Source organism: Pseudopodoces humilis, chromosome 1 (genome assembly GCF_049639895.1).
Source record: "Pseudopodoces humilis isolate 2021_Gansu_Grassland_sample_001 chromosome 1, ASM4963989v1, whole genome shotgun sequence".
Lineage (NCBI taxonomy): Eukaryota > Metazoa > Chordata > Aves > Passeriformes > Paridae > Pseudopodoces > Pseudopodoces humilis.
In genome coordinates this window covers 134,102,239-134,124,126 of record NC_142200.1, presented here as the reverse complement: position 1 = coordinate 134,124,126, position 21,888 = coordinate 134,102,239, and the positions used below count along the sequence as shown (strand labels likewise).

The window sequence follows — 21,888 nt, the reverse complement described above, 5'->3', positions numbered from 1 at the left end:
CTGTGTTGCATATTATTAATTTTTAACAATAGATTGTAATATAATTTATAGCACTGTGGGGCAACAAAGGCTGGATCCTGATAGTAATCCAACCTTTTAGGTTGAAAATTACTTTAACACTGACCTAATATTGAAAGGTGAATGTGTTCAGAGGGCATCAGACCTAAATATAAATAGGACAAGGATAAAACACATCATTAGTCTGCATCAGTGAAGACAAAACTTTCCTTGAGAGCAAAGGGAACAGATCTTGTCATAAGATTATGAAGATTTTTGCTGCTAAATTTGACATAAAAAAGTAATCAAAAGCTTTGTTTTAAAGAAATATATTAACATACCTTTCTCACCTCTTGAAGTGTAATTTTTCTTACAAAAGGAATAGAACACAGAACAGCTAATGTTAATTTGGGTACCTATAATTTAACTCAGTTTGGAAGTCGGAACAAGCATATATTTATGAAGAAAAAGCAAGCCTTCAAAATCTCTGTGGAAATATGCTAAATGGATGCCATTAGTAGCCCTGCATTGTTCCTTTCCATGGCTTGCTGATGCATGAGAGTGAACACAACTGGTTTCTGCTACAGACAGCAGCTCCCAGTCCCTCAGCACCTCAGAGCCTCGTGATCCAATTGCCGGGCAGGAGGGACACAGCCATGAAATGTGTTTAACACAAGCAGGAGTAACTTCTTGTGAAAGGCAGCACAAAAACATTTCCTGGTTTAAAAGGCATTCTCATCATCAAAATATGCATTAGTATTGCTTATACATATTTTCTAACTCAGTCTTTTGTGCCGTATCTAGAAATACAGTACAGCGGTAATTAGTATTTTCACTAGCTAAATTACAGAGCTGGCTGTAGAATAAAGCACAGTAGCATCAATATTATCAGTTAAATATTATACAAAAATAACATCAATAGTTTTAGTATAGTCACAAGATATAATAATTTTCCTCTGTGATCCTTTTAAATTGTGTCAGATGAGGAAAATCACAAAACCCACTGACTCTTAATTCAACTCTGATTCTAAAAATCAGCATCTCCAAGATTTCCTAGGTAAATTTTTGTAGGTTCTTGAACAATATTTATTTCTGAATATGGTATTAGTTATAAAGAACTTAAGTTCTGCTGCATCAATTCTCATATGAATTTAATTTTCCCAGCACTTCTCTAAGTTAACAAAGGAGTAGAACAGATACTTGACAGATGAAGATGATGAATCATAGGGATTTGTAATAATTATCCAAGACCATAAAAGCAATCCTATGTCAGTGTGAGAAGTGGAACCACTGGCTTTGCAATCCAGCCTACTCCATATTTCCTTCCCTGCCAGTCACAAAGGGAGATCTAAAATTCCAACAGCCAAGATACTGGAAACCAAACAGCCATTAAAGAAGAAATTGAGGCAAGCATGCTTTCACAGATTCCTCACATGGTGAGACAATTGTCTGCCACCCCTACAATACCCAGAAATCTGAGGACTCCAATTCATACCAAAGCTGAAAGCATCCCATGGCATTTTCCATGCCTAAAACTCCCCTTCGTCCAGGCTAATTCACAACCCCCCAGACCAAATCAAGAACACTTGAAGATCTACTCACACTTCATCCACTTCCTAATTACAGTAACTTTATGCTTTACTTCACTAAATGAGATTCATTTCCTCCACCAGTTCCATTCAACTCCTTCAACATTTTGTTCATTTGTTTGTTAAGATGCAGATCTCCAGCAGCTTGATCACTTCAGATGAGACAAAGCAATCCCTTGGTAAATCCCTCTGGACATGCAGAACATATTATATGCACAAGGGTTGAACTCCTTGAATTTCCCCTTTTCAGATCCTCTAGGTTTCCAGTCATTCAGATAAAGAAAGGAGCTTTTGTAGGCCAGTTAATCCATCCGCTGAATGAAATATGGTAAAAGTTTTACACATCCACATGTTCTGTCAAGGCCCTGGTTTACATCTGTAGATGTAATAATAACTGTAGTAATGCAGACAAAAATCATGGCTCAGGCCTCCAGAGAAGATCTTTAGAGATTTGAGTTGAAAAGTCCCCATGCTGCAGTCAAAAGAACAGACAAAATGATTTAAGGGCTTACATTTATTTCTGCCAAAGTACTGGCTTAATTTTCTTTGTGTGTCTTAATAAGCCACCTCTGTGAGAGGGACTCTTACTTGAAATGCCTGTATGTCCTAAGCACCAAAGCAGGCACCATTGAGTGGTAAGCTGAGACAAACATCCAAAGGCAGTGTAAGGGCCAAGCTGCAAAATGAGCCTTTTGTTCATCTTCTGTAGCACCACAGTCATACACTCACATGAAAACAGCATTCGAACAAATTAAAATGCAAATCTACATTTTATTATATGAAATTGAGACAAATGATACACACTTGAAGTCTGCCAGAATAGCTATTACAAACATTAATATAGTTTTGGATGATGACTTAAACCAAATGAGATGGAATAGAAACACTGAAGAAACACCTTGTGAAACACTACAGGGAAAAACAACTCTTGCCACAGTTACATTAGTAAAATACAAATTAGCAATAATTCTGCTGTAAAGGGCTAGATCTGTCTTATGCAGACATGTACCTCCAGGGAAGCCTCCAGCCACAAGGTGTATGTGCAAGGCAAAAGAAGAGGGAAGTGGCCTGCCAGTAAAGAACAACGGCGGGGGTATCAAACCAGGTGGGAGAGGACTTTGCACTGCCACAGCCTAATGGGATGTGGCATCGTCCAGGAATCCTGCAACAAGAAGCCAAACAGCCACTGGCCTAGGCCAGAGCTGCCCAGCGGATGTAAAGATGTATTTATGCTGGGTCTGATTCAGATTGTGCTCTACACAATCAGATCGCTTTGAAGGTTTGCCTTGTGCAATCATTTCCTTTGTCAGGAATCAGAAAAAGACTGTGAAAAGACTGTGAACAAATTGTTTAGGCATTGAAATTTAACCCTGTGGAATCCTTACAGTGTAGCACAGTGTGACACAGCAGGAGCACATTTGTCAGGGGACTGAAGCCTCTTTGCTCTCTCTGCACAAAACATATACATTAGCATTGTGTGGGGTGGGGGTGCTCCCGAGCACACGAGGTAGCTATGGGGACACACAGCTCCATGCCTCTGCTGCCTCCCATCTGCACACAGCCCTCTGTGCCACTTCTGCTCTGCTAAGGAAAACAGAGGCTTCACATCCTTCAAGGCTGTCTTGAAGCCCTTCCATTGCATTTTGTTTCAGAGATTGTACAAGATTTGATTCTTAAATATCCAAAGTGCACGTGAAAAAATTATTGAGTATTACTCCTAACAACAATCTTGTTAAGAGTCTAGAAGTTTTTCCACTGGCATTAATAGTGCCAGAGTACCATAGTATTAATGTCAGATCATATAAACACTAAAACAAAAAAGGCATTTGGAAGAAGCTAGTCAATTCCATGGCTTTTCACTTAGTTGTGGGCTAAGGAAAGAACCCATCTGGTGTGGATTTTATACCAACTTTCATGACACCAACAACTTCTGTCTCAGTCTCCATACAGTAAGGTACTGTGCATCCCCTGCTCCTCCTGAAAAGCAGTCTGAGAGCACCAAGTACCTCACAGCAGGTACTGTGTTGTACAACAATCCTCTTTAGAAATAAATTTTAACACAGGATAGCCCACCAATGTTTCTGTGAAGTGTTGCAAAATATGCTGACAAGAATAAAAGAACAATCATTTGGAATTTGGCAAAGAAAAGCCACTCTAAATAATTTCCAATTGCAATCAGTCTTTGCTCCTGCTGTATATGTAATAGATGAGACTATCTTCTCATAGATAAGATCCTTTCATTATAATTATTCATTATATTCATTCATAACCCATTCAGTTATATGTTTAAGAAAGTAGGTAAGTTTCTCTGCAGTGGAGGTTTTCAAATATTGTCTTTCCTTGTGGCTGCCAGTATTTAGATATCCCATTCCAGAAACACTGTTTAGTAGTCTCTGGGAGAAATTTAAAAAAAAAAAAAAAAAAAAAAAAATCCCCCCCCCAAACTGCTGCAAATGAGATAAAGGAAAACAGAACAAAAAATGGTAAATTACAGTTACATATTAGGGAAGACAAGAGGGTTGTTTGCTGTGTGATACACCAGAGGAATGAGCAGAATATAAAAGTCTTTTCACTCTCCAAAAGAAGGTAAAATAGTTTCAGGATGTTCTACAGATGGGAAAGAGCTCATACCTCTATGTCGATGTGATCTGCAGCTTCAAGACTTAAGTTTTAAATGTCTTTTAACTCAACTCTTCATCTATTTCAGCTCTTGAAGGATAAATCCTAAGCCACCTTAGTCCCATCAGTCCAGTGTGACCTAAGTGTCCTCAGATTTCCTCTGAATGTGCTCAGAACTTTTCTGACAGTGTTCCTGCAGCCAAGCAAATCTCTCTTCTGAGCCACACAAATGTGCTGCTGACCCTCACAGAACCAGAGCTCCCAGGGTCCCTCCCTTTGCACTCATGGAAGTTCTGAGTTCATTCTGCCCTTCTCAAGAGGAACAACAATGCACAGGCCAAACAGAGTATTGCGCCTTTCCTCCACAGTGAATCCTGCCTTAATTATGAGGACTTTTGTAAAAGAGGTATTGTCTACCAGGCCAGGATCACCACACTATCATATCATGCAGAATTCAGCCCTTGTATCATCTTCAGATCTGATTATTTCTTTGTTTAGCTGTTACTAACATGCTTAGAGATGTAAAATCACACTTTGCTTCCTCAAAGGTAGCAGTAGGAGGTATCTCAGTGCAGAAAGAACTCCATAATTAAAAAAAAGCACAGGGGCCAGCTTTTTTCCCCTCATCAAGCTTGGGAAGCTTTAAACAATATGCAAAGGCAAAAGGGGAAAATGGTAATAGTACTGAGAAGGCTAAAATTTGAATGAGATAACAAACCTTTCTTGTGGAAGGAAAAGGAAATGACTGATTCTAAAAAAGCTTCTGTGATAAATCATCACCCCTGCATGAAATTCCATTCATATATGTGGCAATATCTGGTAGTAATTTAAAGAAAAACAAAAAGGAATAAAAAGGAAAAACTTAGCAACAAAAAAGTTTATAAAGAACAAAATATAGCTTGCTGGAATTGCTGAGCTTTTTCAGTAGTTCAAACAGTAGAAGAAGATTTGAGAATCAAGCAAGGCTTTCAACAGCTGTATTTGTATTACAGTCATAAAGGCATAAATGTGAAATGCAGCTCTAATAAAACACTGAAGTTTATAAAACTGGTTGGTAATTTTCCACCCTTTCAAGAAGCATCTCAGAATATCCAGGGGAATAATACCTGAAAGAGAAATATTTTGTTTGTGTGTTAGACTACAAGGCATGTTCTGTGCAAAGTAATGGAACACTGTGCATATTTCTACTGATCAGGAAAAAATCCTAGCATTAAACACTGGACTAGAAATTCTACAGTTACTCCCCTACAATGTTTTAACAACCTGCTTTTCAACTTACATTATCATTTATACTTGGAAGTCAGGATTTTAAATATACATTTAGCCTCTTTTAGGGCATGTAGGTAAGCAGTTACATTTTAGGTAGGTTCAGCTACAGCTGCCATAAGCATTGTCTACTGAGAAATGTAGGTATTGGCTTCTTTTGAAATTATGGCCTTTAATAAAAAAGAATGAGTTTACACAGAACTGTCAGCTGCAAATGACAACAGTCTGCTGCTGTTTGTCAGACATAAGCACACACCCCCAAAATTCACATGAAGTCTACATCCATGAGAGGGACACTGGTTCTGGAATGAAAATAAAATAAACCTTCTCTCTCTAATGCCACACGAGGATGGACATTATCCAGTAGGTTTTCATTAGAGTAGGACTCTGGTGCCATTATTGTCCTGCTGTCATTTAACTGGCTTTCCACAATGGACCAACTACATGCACCCAATATGCAAACATCTAATCTGCATTCAGTTCTTGTTTTCCAGGTTAAGACTATCTGAAGTTTAATACTGTACTATTCTAAAATCATACATCTCAGTGTATTTCTAGTTTTGCAGGCATGTGAATTGCCACCTCTGAGCCCTGAAAGCTTCAACTATAAAGAGAGAAGAGCACACCTCCATGTAATGAAGGCCTAAAATATACTCCAAAAAAATCCCCAGAGGAAAATTTCCCTTAAAGGAAAATCTATTTGCCTTCTTAATTTTCATTTTCTAGATAATTTCTGGATAATTCAACTCTTTTTAAACCTCACATTACTTCTGTGATTGTAAAGCTAACTTTCAAGTGCATTACTGTATTCAGTCTGCAAACAGCCTAAAATAACAGGTCTCCAGGACAAACCCAGAGCTGGATTCTATCACAGCTGCTGTGCCTCAGGCAGCACAACCAACATCAGGCAGTAGCACAGACAGGCAAGCAGGAGATGCTCAAAGGGGCCTTTTTCTTTATTACATCCCAGGCTAGATGAGTAGTTTCTTTTTTTCATTTACAGGGGGAAAAATAGCTATAACAAAGAAACATTATTAATATCCAGAATAGCATAAACAAATTCCTCTTTCCCTCTGAAGTACTAGCTGCAGAATAAAATTTCTTTATGACTTTGCTTTTTCCCATTTGACAGCCACTGGCTTTTCTTTGTGGAGACAAACAGGACTTCGTATTGTGAGACTTAGTTTCTAGCTACTATTAGCTGAAGAACTCTGCTGCTATAATTAAAATTGATGATGCAGATCTTCAGAGCCTGTAGAGGGAGTCCATGAGTACAACATCCTTCTGATGTGTTGATGGAGTGAAGGACTAGTAAATGGATATCTAGAATCTAGGAGGGCATTTCTCTCATTATTACAATTTAGGATGGTGACATTTTGACTGTAAGCTATTTAATAGTGTTTCTGTATTCATTAAGGGCAAAGTTCAACTTGGTGCAGACAGCTGGTGTATGGTCCTTTTATATAACACTTAAGCCTCGTGATGAGGCTCAGGGAGGAAGGGCAGCTGTGGGCAGACCAACTGTGCAGGAGAGCCTCTGGACCCTCTATACATCAGAGGAAGTTTCAAAGGAGCCTCTGAATACACTAGTTCAGACACACTATTACAAAAGTCAAGGATATAACCAGAGATTCACCCATACCTGTATTTTGGAGCCTAAGTAAGCCACAAGTAAGTTACCAAAATAAATTTTGCACAGACTTATAAATATGAGTGGTTGTACTGAAGACTCAATCTGTGCAGTGCAGGACTGACTTTTTGTCACACTTTCCTGCAAAAGCCTGATTATTTGGGCTTGGTTGACAGACAAAGAAATTTGATTCCAAATACAAAAAGAGAAAGCGTTCTAATGTATGTGTCCAGAGGTTGTGTTACCACTGGGGCAATTAACCAAATGTTACACTTTGGTTTTATTAAAACTAAAATTCACGAAGGAGTTAAATTGCCATTTTAAATACTTCCTTTGTGTTGTTCCTGTGAAAAACATCTAACAATGTTACAAGTATGAATTCTTTACATTTCATTTTCCATACCTTACTATTTCCTCTGGATAGCAATTGTTAATAGTGTTGATATATTCCTGAAGAAGTGACCCAGGTTCTGCTTTTATTTCTTGAACCTTTTTAAGTCCACCAGTTGTTACAAAGAGACGACGTGCTTTACTGTCATGTGGTAACACCTACACACAGAATAGTATATAAAAAAAAAATTCTTTGGAATTAATCTGTATGCCACTAGGCTCAAATATTGCTTATTTATTTTTAATTCAGAGGACAGATAAAATGGAAAATCAGAGAAACAACATCTGTAATGACTACTGTATTATAACAGCCAGTTGTATAGGGAAAAAAAAACCATAAACCAGCATAATTTATCATGTACTTTAATACATAACATATATAAAATAATTAATTTACTATTTATCCTTACATAAATAATATTTCTTGAATTATTCTTACAGAGACAATAAGATTGTGGAGAATAAATAGATAATAAAAACAGAACACTAACATGGAATAACAACAGCATCTGTTCCACTTAAACCAAGTTATTGAGGTCTTTTATGTCAATTCCCACAGTTTAATTGTAGAGCTGAATTTTATATCATTATAATGATCTAGTATAGATTAGTGCATGAAAACAATACTGAGAATTGTTGCAAGTGAACAATATAGCCTTGAAGCATTACATGCTACTATTAAATTCCTAGATATTAAAATCCTTTAACACACTATGTAGCCATGGAAGCCTTTTACAAACACACACACAAAGCAAAAATGTGAAGTTTCTGCAGCCAAAGGGGATGAGAAGCAGAAATGATCAGACAATAACATTCTGTGCTCCCTGAGTGATGCCAATACGCAGCTCTGTCCAGAGGATGGCAGGGAGGGAGGGAGGGAGGGAGGAATGAAGGAAGGGAGGTGGGGGCTGGGCCAGGCAAGGGAGAATGACAGCGTGTAGTCCATAGGCCCATAGGGCTGCAATATTATTAAAAAAATAATAATAAAAATAGAGAGAGAAAAAGACAAAGATAATGCAAGATGTCAGCTGCACCTACAGCAAAACCAGATGCATTTAAAACCAGCTCTGAAACTTACAGATTATGATGGTAAAATCATTTTTTAAGCTTCCACACTGGTCAGACATTGTCATAAATTTGACTGTATTTCAGTGTAAAACAAGAGCCTCCAATGAGAAAGGGAATGCATAAAAGGATGAAGAAAAAGAATAAGATTTCTTCCATGTGTACAGGCAAACACCCTTCATTTCTGTGGTTCCTCTAGGCTGTACAAAAATAACAGACAGGTAAAGAAAAAGCAGGAGAGCACAGAGACTTCTCGCTATTATACGCTCCACAGAAGTGTCAGGAAGAACTGTGATTTTTTTTTTGTTGTGGGAACTGAACAGACGTCTGTTTTCACATATCTCCCACAACAAGAATTGCCAAGGAGGAACTAGCAAGGAGACAGGATATGGCCCTTTCCCTGCCTTCCTCCTCCACACTGTGACTTCCAGGCTGGATAAGACAGCAGAAAACTCTCTTGGAAGGGGCCCTAAAGAGAGGGAGAGCACCTCTGAAACACAGTTCCTTCCCCCAGTCCAACCTGAGACAGCACAGAATTGCACAAACCCTGAAAATGCTAACGCTAAAATGCACAGTCCAGCATGAAAAACAAATAGCACCCCATTTTGAAGCACAGCTTGGAAATAAGGCTTTTACTGTACCATAAATAAGCAAACAGAAGTAACAGACCACAGCTCTGAGGAAATGCCCAAGCTATGCTACAGGAGAGAAAAATGCTTTTACTACAGAGAACTTAATTTTAAGAGTATACTTCAGAAGGGCAAATGCCAGACAAGTACAGTTTAATAATGTACATGCAAAGGAGAAAAATGAAACAAAACAAAATATCAGCTGATATGAAGGGCACAAAACCATTTCAATAGCAAGCAACGTCCAAATACACACTGGATAACTAATTGTTATGCACTTGGCTCATTAATAGCTCCAGTCAGAACAGAGAAGCAAAAGGGACTGGATTCTGTGCAAATCTCCAGTCTTTGAACAGCCTTAGAAAGAAGACAGGAGAAATTAAACTGTGGCAATGTAATCAGGAGTCTGCATTACCAACAGCAGTGCTTCCAGATCTGTCATAAGAGCTGAGTATCAAGACTGTTTTACTTGGCCATTTCCAGAAAGAACATCTCACCAACAGAGCTTGGTACATCCTGCTAACAGGTTACACCGCAGAGTATTGCACAAAACACAGTCTAGAGTTGAACCGGATTCCCACCACGAACATGACAGACGCTGCAAGTCTCCCAATTAGTTAGCAATTACTTACAAACTTTAAATATTTTGAATAAATTGTATCAATTTTACATGCTGCATTCAAATAAACAATGTATTTAACAACTTCAAAATTTTGAGAGGGATGAGAAAAAATTTGGAATTTTTACACTCATTTGAGACTGAAAATTCATCAGGACAAAAGGAGTGAAGCCTTTATATTATTGTAAAATATCTGACTTAAGTCACTCCTGTACAGACAACTTGTAGTTTATCTAAAACAGATGTGACTGGGATTTATGTGATACATTGGCTCAGCAAAAATATTTGCACGTGAGTTAATATTCCACTTAATCTCAAGGGACACGGAAGAAAAAAACACCTTGCTTATAAGAAACTGTTTTCCCAGTTTTAGGATGAATTATGGCAGATTCCAAATGAAACAGTATCCAGCTGTATCAGACAAAAGAACTGCTTTGAAGGGGATGCTTGAGGATCCTGAGAAAACAATGACACACCTTTAGAGTGACTTCTTCTTTGGAAAGATAGCTTCCTTGCTGTATGGGAAACAATCAGCAATTAACATATTACTCACCAAGCAGAGCTTTTTCTTACCTTACTAAACTGCCCAATAATATACTTCATAATACTGGGAGGGGCGTCATGAAGCAGTGGTTCAAGTGCTGGAAAATGCGTGCATTTCTGAAGAATGTTCTTTAAAGCTTTCTTAGTCTATTGAAATGAAAAATAAACTTTCACTAGTAAGATATCAATGAAAACAACAAGAATTCATATATATCACTGAAGTCTGATCAAAAAAGCAAATTGATCAGAATTTTCAATGAGCAATTTCTGAATAGAAACCATGATATCTATCAGGTCACTTAATGAAGAATCAATTCTTTACTTAGAATTATTAAATCTCAAAACCTACAGCGCATCATATTATTATGTTATCTACGGTCAAAGTAATGGCAATCTTCCTTTGACTATAATGAAAGCTGGAGTAGACCCTTCAGGTAAATTGAAGTATTCTAATATAATAAGAAAGTTAAATCAAAACACATTTTAAAAGATTGTATTTTAGAAGTGGCTTACTAGGAGAGGCTGCTGGTCTGGGATAGCAAAGTGCAGTACTGTCCAGGCAGGGGGGAAAAGAGAGAGTGAAACAATTTTGCATTGGTGCATATTTCTGAAAACAAACTCAACCTTGACTGATACGTAGTAGTGACCTTCTTGGGCAGGATTACAGGTATAGCTAATTTAGCTTCAACATTTTGGGGAAATTACTATATAAAAGTTACTTTACAGATCTGGAATGTGGTATTTCAGTGGAATGTACAGAAGCATAGTGCAACATGGGAGATCATATCCTGTCCTATTACACTCTTCTGTTGGCTCACTTACTGTTGCTCAGAAATACACTTTACTGAACTACAATTCTGCTAGCTCTCACACAAGGAAAGGCCCTAAACGTGGGCAGTTGCATGTTTTAAAGAGCAGAGCCTTGATTAGCAGTTACAGTTTAATTATAATAAAAATGTAGGCAAAATTATTACAAGGACTGTAACATTTTCTACAAGAGCTTATACTTGCAAAACCAGAAATGGATAATTAGAGATGAGTCACAAGAAATTACAACATTTATGGGTCTATGCAACTCTGATCTAAACTGGAAAAAAGTACGGGATTAGACTGCGGTGGCTACAGCATATGATTTGGTATATACCATATGCACATGTATTAGGACCAGCCAGTCCCCTACTGAATGACACAGCCTTCAGATACTCTGCACCCAGGCAAGCTGTGACTCAGTGAGCATCAATAAAAACACATATCATTTAGTAGTTCTTAAGCACTTAAACCTCCTGATTACAATTAATACACCATACTGAAAATACTACAAATCTACTTGCTTTCATTTTAAGATCTTCTGAGCTGTGTGTGTCCATAAAGACATCGAGCAGCGTGGGCAGCACGTTTGCTACTGCAATATGACGTGCATGCTCAGCACTGTGTCTTCCAATCTGTCCCAAGGCCCAAGCAGCTGCTGCCTTAATATGATCTTCATGTTCTTCTATCAAGCAGACACACAGTGGTGGTATTCCCTGTAGCATTAATCAAAAGCACAGCCTTTACAAATGTAGACCAGGGAATGTGAAACAGATACAGATAGTTAGAAAATGTTTCTCTATTTACACTCTTCTTCTAAAAAAAGCTGTAAGAGAATGCATGCTAGTGATGCCATATTTTTACAGCATCATGATTAGCAAGAATTTTTAATAAATCTTAATAAATATAGTTAAAAAGAAACTGATTCAATGTTCTAAGTCAGAAAGCAGTTTGAACAAGCATGCAAATTTAAGGTCTAAAAAGAATACACAACATAACTCAGGCTGTACTGAGTAAAGATGGCAGTTCTTCTCAAACTGAAAATAAAAGAATTTGAGTGCTTATGATTCTATTAAATCAGTTTAAGACCAGAAGGGCTCAATCACTGAGTCTTTCTTTTTTACTATCCACAGCACTAGATTTCAACTTATCAACCTCTTTTTGAGTCCAGTAGCATGTTTGACTCACCCAATCACTTCAAGAAGGATTTCAACTCTTGATTTGCAGACATCAAGAGATGGAGATCTCACATCCAGCTGTTACTAAAGTTGTTCTGGTTCAGGGTCTTTATACTTTCTCCACAACTACTTAGTAGCTGGTATTTTATGCCAAACACTCCATCAGGAAACATTTCGTGCTACTTTAAGTAAGACAAGGCTACTAAACCTCTCTCCCAAAACCCTTTTCCTCCATCTCATTAATCCTTCTTTACTCTTTTCTGCACAGTTTTCTGCTTCGTTGTTTTGGGTTTTTTCCCCAAGATACTTTTCAAATAAAGGCAGTGGAACTCTATATATTACTACAACAAATAGATTAACTTCTCTTTTCCAGTAATGCTTCATCTTCTATTCTTTCATACCACAAAGGACTAAATTGTGTCAGGTTTTGCCACTGCATTACAGCAAAAAATCACAATGAAGTGTTTGTCCAGTACGATCCCAAAAATCTTGTTCAAAATTCATCTTTTCCAGGTTAGAGTACCATGGAATGGAACTATCACTTTATATCATAATATCATCAGTGTCTAATTGCACATGGTTATGCCACAGTGCATTTCTTTCAAATGGTTCCAGTTTACCAAGTCTCATCTTCAGTATACATACCACTCTACAAGCTTAATTTCCCCTGAAGCAGTTTGGGTTTTTTTAAATGGATTTTGGGTTTATTCAGGTTTATTATTACTTCTTTTGTGGATCATTCACTAATACATTTAATTTCATCAAAGTTTGTCCAGATCCCTACAACAGCTTTCACAGCAGTTCCGTTCAGTTATGATAGGAATTATTATTATTATTCAAAAATCTAACTTAGGGACTTCCTCCAGAACTTAATCCTGGTTTCATCCCACTTAATGTCAAGCACTCAACAGCAGGAGCATATTTGCTCTAGGCATCTGTGAAAGTGGAAAGACACAGATATCCAGAGAAGAAGGGCCTCCAGAGATGGCAAGAAAAAAACATATATTTCTTTAGTTTTAAAATACAGAAGAGCATTTTTTGATCACTCCTCCTTTCCCTGCATACTATATTATGTTGTACCAACTTCCATTTTTCAACTTGCATTTCTACTAGAAGACATTTCTGTTCCTTTGTTTATATTGTTTTGTTTTTCCACTCATATAAATGTTTTAAATGACTGATACAGTGTGAAAATGGGTCAAAAATGTTAGTGAAATTGCTTTCTTCCTTCTATCATTAGTTAGCATTATTCACATCAGACTACTAAACCAGGCACTAATATCACCTATTGCAAACATTGCAAATTATTCCTCTTCTATATCATTGCCCAGCAGAATTTATTTAAACCTGAAAACGTATAACTTTACTTATTTGAAATGTCACTTGCACAACTGAATCAAACCACACTACATTGGAAACTGAGGTCTCTTCAAGCCTGAAGATTGCTGTTACAAGATACTCTAGCAGCACTAGCAGAGTCACGCTAGTACAGTGAAGAGCACGCCATTAAACATAAATGTTTCAAAAAAGCTTTTGGTGCAACCACAAATACACATTTTAAGAGTAATCAGACTACAGAAATTCAGTGATTTATTTTGTGTACCCATGCAATTGCAACACAGAAGAATCATGCACTGTAATACCAACTAATCCAGGATGTTTTGTAAAAGGTTCAACACCATAAAGACACCCTTCTATCAGGTTGCCACATAATTTTGGTCACAGAAAACTAGGAGAAAGTGCATTCATAGAGAGCAAGTATATAATCCTGTCACAAAATACATTCTCTGCCTATGTTAATTTGTATCTGTACCAAAGAATACTGCTGAAGAACTACAGGAAGACAACAAAGTGATAGCTAACCTTGGAGACAATCACTGCCATTGACAGGTTCTCCGAATGAGCTGCCACATAACCAAGTGTCATGATGCCAGGCAGTCTGACAGTCCCTCTGCAGCTGCCAATACAATCAATCACAGCAGCAACTCCACCTGAATTTACTATAAACTGTGAAAGCTGAAAAGATAAACAGAAAAGATTAGATATTGTGAACTATCAACAGGCATAAAGTACCACATCAGAGAAGCCTTTTAATGTATTGCTCCTGTTTAACAAAATAAAGTTGGAATAAGAGTGATGTATCATACAGACTGTTGGGAACTAAGCGCAGCATCAAGTTTTCAGGAATTAAGATAATTTGCTGCTGTGTTTTTGATTGACTTTACTGCAAGGAAAGCAGGACTCTGAATCCTTGATGCCGTATAGCATGGAATGACATATTCTCAACTCCATCATCACACACCAGAGAAATGTGCCAGTGACAGCCTATCACATGACTGAGCTTGAAGATGCACCTACTGAGCCAGATACTGTTTCACTCTAGTGCCCCCTCACTTCCAAACTAACATCCTATGTTCTGTGCAGTGACAGAGGGAAAGGCCCATTCCTCCTCCCATCTGCATTCTAAATTACCTCTGTGGCATAAAATCCTTTGTGGATCCTCATGCTGAGGCATGAAGCCAAGGACAACCGTTCTGGATGTGCAAAACCGACTTGGGCTGGACCATTCTGCCATGTTAGCATGCTCTGAGGGAAGTGTCCAGGGAACAGACTTGATGGGTAATGGAGTCTGCCCAGAATGCCAAATTACATGGCCTTGCTTATAAATGACAATCAAGCTATGCAACTTGGGTTTCTACCAAAAGCAAACTTCTCACATCACTTGAGGGACAGTAGTAGAATATGTATGATATCAATAATGAATAGTATAAACTATTTCATATTATTACTATTATTATTTTCTTCCACATTTTTAGGTATATCCCATTCTCCCTACAGATTCCAAAGCAAAAGGAACATGTTCTTAAAACTCAAAATAAAATGAACAAAACTGAGGCACGTGAATTCCCAGTCCAGTTGACTTCTATAAATACGAAATCCAACTCTGTCTTAAAGCCTTTAAAAGGGGATTGTTTTCTTCACGAAAAAACCAGATGAAATTTTCAGTTAGTACTTAGGAAAATCTATTCATGACTGTGAATTAGAGCCAGTGGAAACCAAGTCCTACATCTGGACACAGCCATGTGCACCTGGATGTGCAGAGCTCCTGCCATGTCCCTCAGCCCTCGCTCTAAGTCCCTCTGCTGCTGACCTTCACATCAATTTTTCTGCATATGCAGATAGAGAGCTGAGATCCAAAAGCCATCAGTCTCAAATGGCACAGCCAAATCCTCTAGAAATACCATTTGCCAGCCTGTCTCTGCTGCAAAGTGTGTTGCTTGAATAGAGTTCCCAGAGCTGGACAGACATCTCTGTCACTCTGAAATCAGACATGGATTGTGACTTCCCATTGGGAGTCACCAAGATACTTCCTACTGCTCCTTTGGAGAGCTGCTAGCATGGCCAGTCCCACTTGCATGGAGGATCTGGTGCCAGCAGCTCTTCTGACTTTACCTGTGATCCTGAGTTTGGTCTCTGGCTTCTGACTCTAGGGTCCCTTTTTGATAATGATAATCTCTTTACCTTTTTGAGGATGTGAAGTTGCATTGCCCATGAGGTACAGAGAGAAACCAGGAAATGAGCCAAGACTGTAAACTTTTACCACCAGCTTAAAGACTGGCAGGCTGAAGAAACTGCACAACATTCATGTTTAAACACTTCTCAGTTGTTAGTATCGTGATTTTGAAATTACTATGCTCAGCATTAGTGTGTTCCACAAATACATGGCTTATATTTAATTCCAAAGTCATATTTAGAGCCTTTTAATTATCTCTGTGGTCTGGCAGATTAACATAGTTGTAATTATATGGTTTTCCTATTATTTTGTATTGACTCTGCCAAACATCCCCACCTTCCTATGGGCAAAAACACTGTAAATGCTCAAACTCAAATTACAAACTCAAGTTACCATCGGGTTAATAATAAATAAGAGAATTTTTGACCTTTGCTGTCATTGGAAAAATAATTAAAATGTGATCCCAGCACCCCTGAAGATTTTTAAAAAGATACACGCTGTCTATTATTGTTAAAGGATGATCTTGCAATTTATTAGCTGGTATCATGACTTCTGTGAGGCTTTTCTCATAATATTTTTAATATCTAGGACTGACAGTACTGTCAGCCAAGACCTCCCTCTCTGTGCTGATATCTCATAGAATGAAGTAGCTAGGTATACATTTTATGATTCCCAGTTTCCTAACCCAATTCATATTCAATACACATCTCATAATATCAGCAAGCATTTCCATATTTTCCAATGAACATGCCAAACAGCCAATTGCCCTCCCTTTCGAAAAGCAAATGACAGAATAATCCTGTATTTTATTTAAAGTGTAAAATCTAATGATATGACCTTGTATTTGCATTTTCAAGGTTTTACCTCAGGCGTATGCTTTGCTATCTCTCTAATTAAAGTTGCACCATTTTTCTTGACATATTCATCTGAGTCCGTCAGGCATGTGAGCACAACTGGGAAAATTTCTGCTTCAACCACCAACTCTGCAAGATCCACTGAATGCTTTGCTATTTGGCTTAGAGCTGACAGCACCTGACGCTAGTAAATAAAAATTGTTATAAAATCAATAGTATACAAACATCCCACAACACACACTCCCCCTGCACACAAAAATCTATTGCATCAAGGAAAACAAAGCAGGATAGGGAAAACAATTACAGCTATTTTACAATTCACTGAGTCAATTCATGCACAAATATAATGGCACAGAACATTCGCTGGTTCCTGAATAAAAGTTTCTCTTTTGTTTTATCCCATTCAAGCTTGTATGTATTAAAAAAGAAAATATATATACACACCATTTAAAACAGTAATTTAAAAATTAGTAAAATCTATAGAAAGTATTTTTATTTACATAAATTGAATCTGTCAGATCTTATATTAAGAAATTTTTGTGGCATTTTTATGTTGTCTTCTGTTTGGTAGAGTAAGACAGAGAATTTATAATAAGAGACAATATTTTTGTCAATTAAACGCTGGTGATTAAACCTTTGACAACAGCTATTCACATCAGATAGCACATTCAAAAATACAATAAGTTCACTATTAACTGGCTTATCGTATAATCTTTAGTATGCAAAATCTTTTTTGTAACTGAAATGTGCAAATTTTATCTATTACAAGTATCTGTTGCATTCTTCATACAGTATATCTTTCTAAAAAAAAACCATACTACTCACTTAAAAGATTAGATTAGCTGTTCTTCACAGAGCTGCAGTTTATATCCAGTGGCTAAATTTGTAAATATGTTCCGAAATCTTTGTCACTAACTACATAGTTACATTTTGTTAACACCCAAACCAAGAGCTTACAAATAAATATGCACATCCATGTCTTTGATACAACCTCAAGTAATGACTGGTATAATGGAGATAAAAAAAAAAAAATTAAATGTACCTTCAGTTTAGCATCAGGGTTCGAGATCATCTGAGCTAAGTGAGCGATAGCTCCTGCATCCACTACTGTCTGTGCTAACTCTGGAGAATGCTTTGAAATATCACTGAGAGTTGAAGCAGCAATCCTTTTCAAAGCAATTTCTGGCTCCTGGATACAGAGCACTAAAAGAGGAACAGCGCCTGCATCCACCACAGCTTGTGACAGTTCTGTAGGTCCAAGGAAAGTAATTAAGTGAGTATGGGTGACTGACCCTTGTGCAAGCCATTTTTCACCCTGACAGATACAGCAAAGGAAAAAGGGGAGGGTGTAGTTCACTGTCTCGACATCTGCATTTCAAATCAGCCCTCCTGGTTTCATAAACCGTGTGGACCAATCCACAACTGAAAAGAATGCAGGTCAATAGATGGACCCCCATTTACATGCACACATTTGAGGTAGATTAGGCTGAAATGGTTTGTTATTCTGTTTTCTTTTTCTTTTTTTAAAGTAAGCAGATGTCAGCTGTTTAAACCCTGGCTATTCTACACTGATCAATAGGAAAGCATTTTATGCATGGCTAACAACAACACAGAAAGCCAAAGTACCAAAATTTTATCAACCAGCTAATTAGAGAGCATTTTACCCTCTTTAAATGATAAGCAGATATTAGCATAGATCAAATGCCAAAAACAAAAATACAAAAAACATACATAAAAGACTTCTCTTACATAAAAGATTGTAAAAATGGAACTTGCTGATCAAAACTAGTCTTTGCTACCGTGCATAGGATGAGACAGAATTTATACTTAAATGACAAGAAAATATTATTATGCACAATCATACAAATGAGAAATATCAGTGGTATTGTGTGTCTGAGATTAGCACAGTATCTTTAACTAACTGCACCTTAAACAAAAAAAAAAAAAAAATCTGAGCATGTGATTAGCTGACATGGACAAAAATTACACTATTAGAAATTCATTAGCTCTCTCTGAGTATGCAGCATTAATCACAGTCCTAAAATGAGAATTACGGGATATCAGAAGCAAAATTTATATTATAACCAAGCTGTGCTATTTTAAAATAGTGTTGAAAAAGTGGTAAAAACCACAGGGGATTCAATAATCTATTACGTTCTTCGTTCAGTTTTGCTACACCTTATTATGCATATCCATTATTATCTTTAACATTTATCTTGACTTACAGTACCATGGCAACATATGGCTGTTGTATTTCAAGACTCTAACTTAGCTTTTGATTTATAGTCCATCCATAAAGAGATTTTCATACTAAGAAAAATACAGCATACTTCATTAAATATACATAGACTAATATAGTTTTTCATAAAATCTGTACATCATGTCATCATTACGTTGTTAATATCCAAATAATGTTCCAAACCAGATTTGTTTTCAATTAGTGAGTTATAGTCACACACTGCAATACATGTGATAAGTAAAATATTTACACTGTATGTTACTTTATGATACCATATTTTAAAGAAAATATAAATATTACATCAAAAAAATAAATCGTGCAGTAATTTTTAAACTAATACAATACCCTGAAATTAGCTTAGTTGGCTAGAGCATAGTGCTAATAACAGCAAAGTTGTGGGTTCAACCCCTGTACAGGCCTTTTACTTAAGAGTTGGATTTGACAATCCTTGTGGGTCCCTTCCAATTCAGAACATTCTGTGAATCTGTAAAATTAACTCTACAAAGTTCATTTTTCAAATAAATATTTGACTGAAGATGTAGTGCATGCATCCTCAAAATACACAAATCATAAAATTTCAGCTAAACTCAAGTGCTCTATCTTCAGTTTTAAAAATCTGAAGTAAAATGTACCTGAAATGTACGTAAAAAATCTGAAAAGGAACTGATCAATGTAAGTGGTATAAGCTACAGTCAGCTTTTCATGGAGAAAGCCATGCTGGGTGTTCCTCAGATTGTGTTTTGCTGCTGTGCACTGACCAAGTGGAATACATGGTGATCTACTGACCAACAGTCCAGATTAACTCCTCCAACTGTGCCTCAGAACTTCAACCAGCTCCTTGCCCCCAGTCTGCTGGGAAATGCTAATATCAAGAAACTGATGTCAAGAGGGACAAGGTGCTAAAGAATGGCCTTCTTTGACGTTTTATGAGCTAAAATCATGAAGTTCAAGCAGGGAGAGAAAGAGCAGTGCTTTCAGGTCACAGCTACACTCAGGCTTCCTAAGTAACCATAAAAGTTATTTCAAAAGAGCAAACTAAATCTGATTCAATTTAGATCAGCTCTTGCTGTTAGAAGTCTGATATCATTTAAATACTGATGGTTACTGTTGGTCATGGGTAATTAAATGGTTTTTCTTCCACTGGTGTTTATAAGGTTCATGGCTAATAACTTACCACATGGAGGGCTGGACCATGTGTCAAGAGAGACAAGTAATAAATGGGCTGTCAGAAAAACAGAAAAGCTGAGGCAGGGAAGAAAGGAAATACAGTATTTCCCATTGTGTTTCTCTGAAAATTCAGCCCAAAATTACAATTCTACGTATTAATGATTCTATTATAAATTGTAGGTTGGTTTTTTTTTTTCCCTCAAAAAAAGACTCAGTTAACCTTCCTACTTGTAGAACATCTTTAATGCAGATTATACACCAAAGGATTCGTGAAACTTTGCCATCCAATTAGAAACACAGACAATGGTGGGGAAAAAAATTAGACTGAGAAGGAGATGGAGGCAAAAACAAACATGGAAATAAGAAATTTTTAAAACCAAATATTCTGTCAGAAAAATTAAAATAACTGAAACAAATTACAAAACTACTCTTCCAAATACTACACCAAGGCTGTATTATAAGAGTAAAGACAAGACCCATACCTGCAGAGGAGAAATTCAGCAGAGAAAAGCTAATGTATGAACTTCATTTGATTCCACGGAAGGTTATGAAAACCACAGGCTTGGAACTCACATTGGGGTACAACGGGAGGAACTTGTCCAAGTACATGATGATAAATTTGAACTTCTGCCTATGTGAATGGAAGTAGGAAATTGAACTCTATGTTCAGACACAAGAGAACTGTGGCTCAAAACTGACCATAAATTAATTGCTTTCACCAGATCTACATGAGGAAGATTTTAGCAAGTGGAGATACTGCAGACAAGACTCAAACGGATGTAGAAGAAAGACTAACAAAGACAGATTTTGGAGTCTGAGATGCCTTCTAGTACAACTTCTACAAGTTGTACTAGAGTTGTGCTGGTTTGTCTCGATAGAAAAGTACTCATCAGGGACGAAAACATTAATTCAAAGTAAGTTGAAGACTCATCACGGGTTTATGTCATCAGAAAGAGGGGAAAGGCAACAAAGTGGATTCAAGATCCTACCTACATATCCACTGAAAACAATGGGAAGTCTTACAGGATTATTCTAAACTATCTTAAGGTGTTAAGAAAAAAAAAAAGCCCTATTAATATTAACACATTGGCAATAATAGTATGGATTAAAAAAAACAGATGAAGACAAAAAAGATGAAGGTGAGAAAGTGAATGTCCAGGTTGTCCCCAGAGAAAGAAAATCAGTTCAATATTATATTGACAATATACAATATTATATCCCCATAGCAGAGCAGCAGTAAAACCCCTGGTTGGAAGGAAATGCAACTTTCAGTTCAGATCAGGGTTCTCAAACAGACCTTGCTGTGGTAGCAGCTGCATCCACGGGAAACAACAGGTTTTGACAAAAACAACCACCAATGCTGTATTTTTCTGAGGACTGTGTGATCACCTTATGGCCACATAGGAAGACTAATTCAAGTAGCTCAAAGGCTGCACTTCAAAATCAGAGGTTTATGCAGGCCACTACAACCACAGCACTAAAGATTCCTAGAACCAGTGGGAAAACCTTGCATCAGGAGGATGGAGGTCAGACTCAGGTATGAGACAATTAATAAATTACACCTTTAATGCAGACAAAGAAAATGGAAAGCCAAATTATCTGTATACTTCAAAGAAAACAATTTTGCACTTTAAATGAATATAAATAAAATGTTACAAAATATTTCTCATGGACCTGATGGCATTTGTGGTATTTGAAACATTTACAGTTCTTTTTAAATGCAAATAGTAGAAATAATGAATGGCAAAATCACAGTACACTGATTTGTACACTTTGGAGTAA

At 37.1% G+C, this 21,888-nt stretch overlaps 1 protein-coding gene across 1 annotated transcript in view; it reads right to left on the bottom strand.

Annotated features, from left to right (window-relative positions):
- Positions 1 to 4,207: 4,207 nt before the first annotated feature.
- SPAG6 (sperm associated antigen 6) overlaps positions 4,208 to 21,888 on the bottom strand; it is a 33,870-nt gene continuing 16,189 nt past the window's right edge. Inside the window, exons 5-11 of the mRNA XM_005518741.3 lie at positions 17,743 to 17,948; positions 16,711 to 16,884; positions 14,196 to 14,348; positions 11,679 to 11,870; positions 10,378 to 10,494; positions 7,505 to 7,650; positions 4,208 to 5,311 (exon numbers count right to left, since the gene is read on the bottom strand). Coding sequence (XP_005518798.1) covers positions 5,245 to 5,311; positions 7,505 to 7,650; positions 10,378 to 10,494; positions 11,679 to 11,870; positions 14,196 to 14,348; positions 16,711 to 16,884; positions 17,743 to 17,948 — 1,055 coding nt within the window. The 3' untranslated portion in view covers positions 4,208 to 5,244. The remainder of the gene's footprint in view (positions 5,312 to 7,504; positions 7,651 to 10,377; positions 10,495 to 11,678; positions 11,871 to 14,195; positions 14,349 to 16,710; positions 16,885 to 17,742; positions 17,949 to 21,888) is intronic.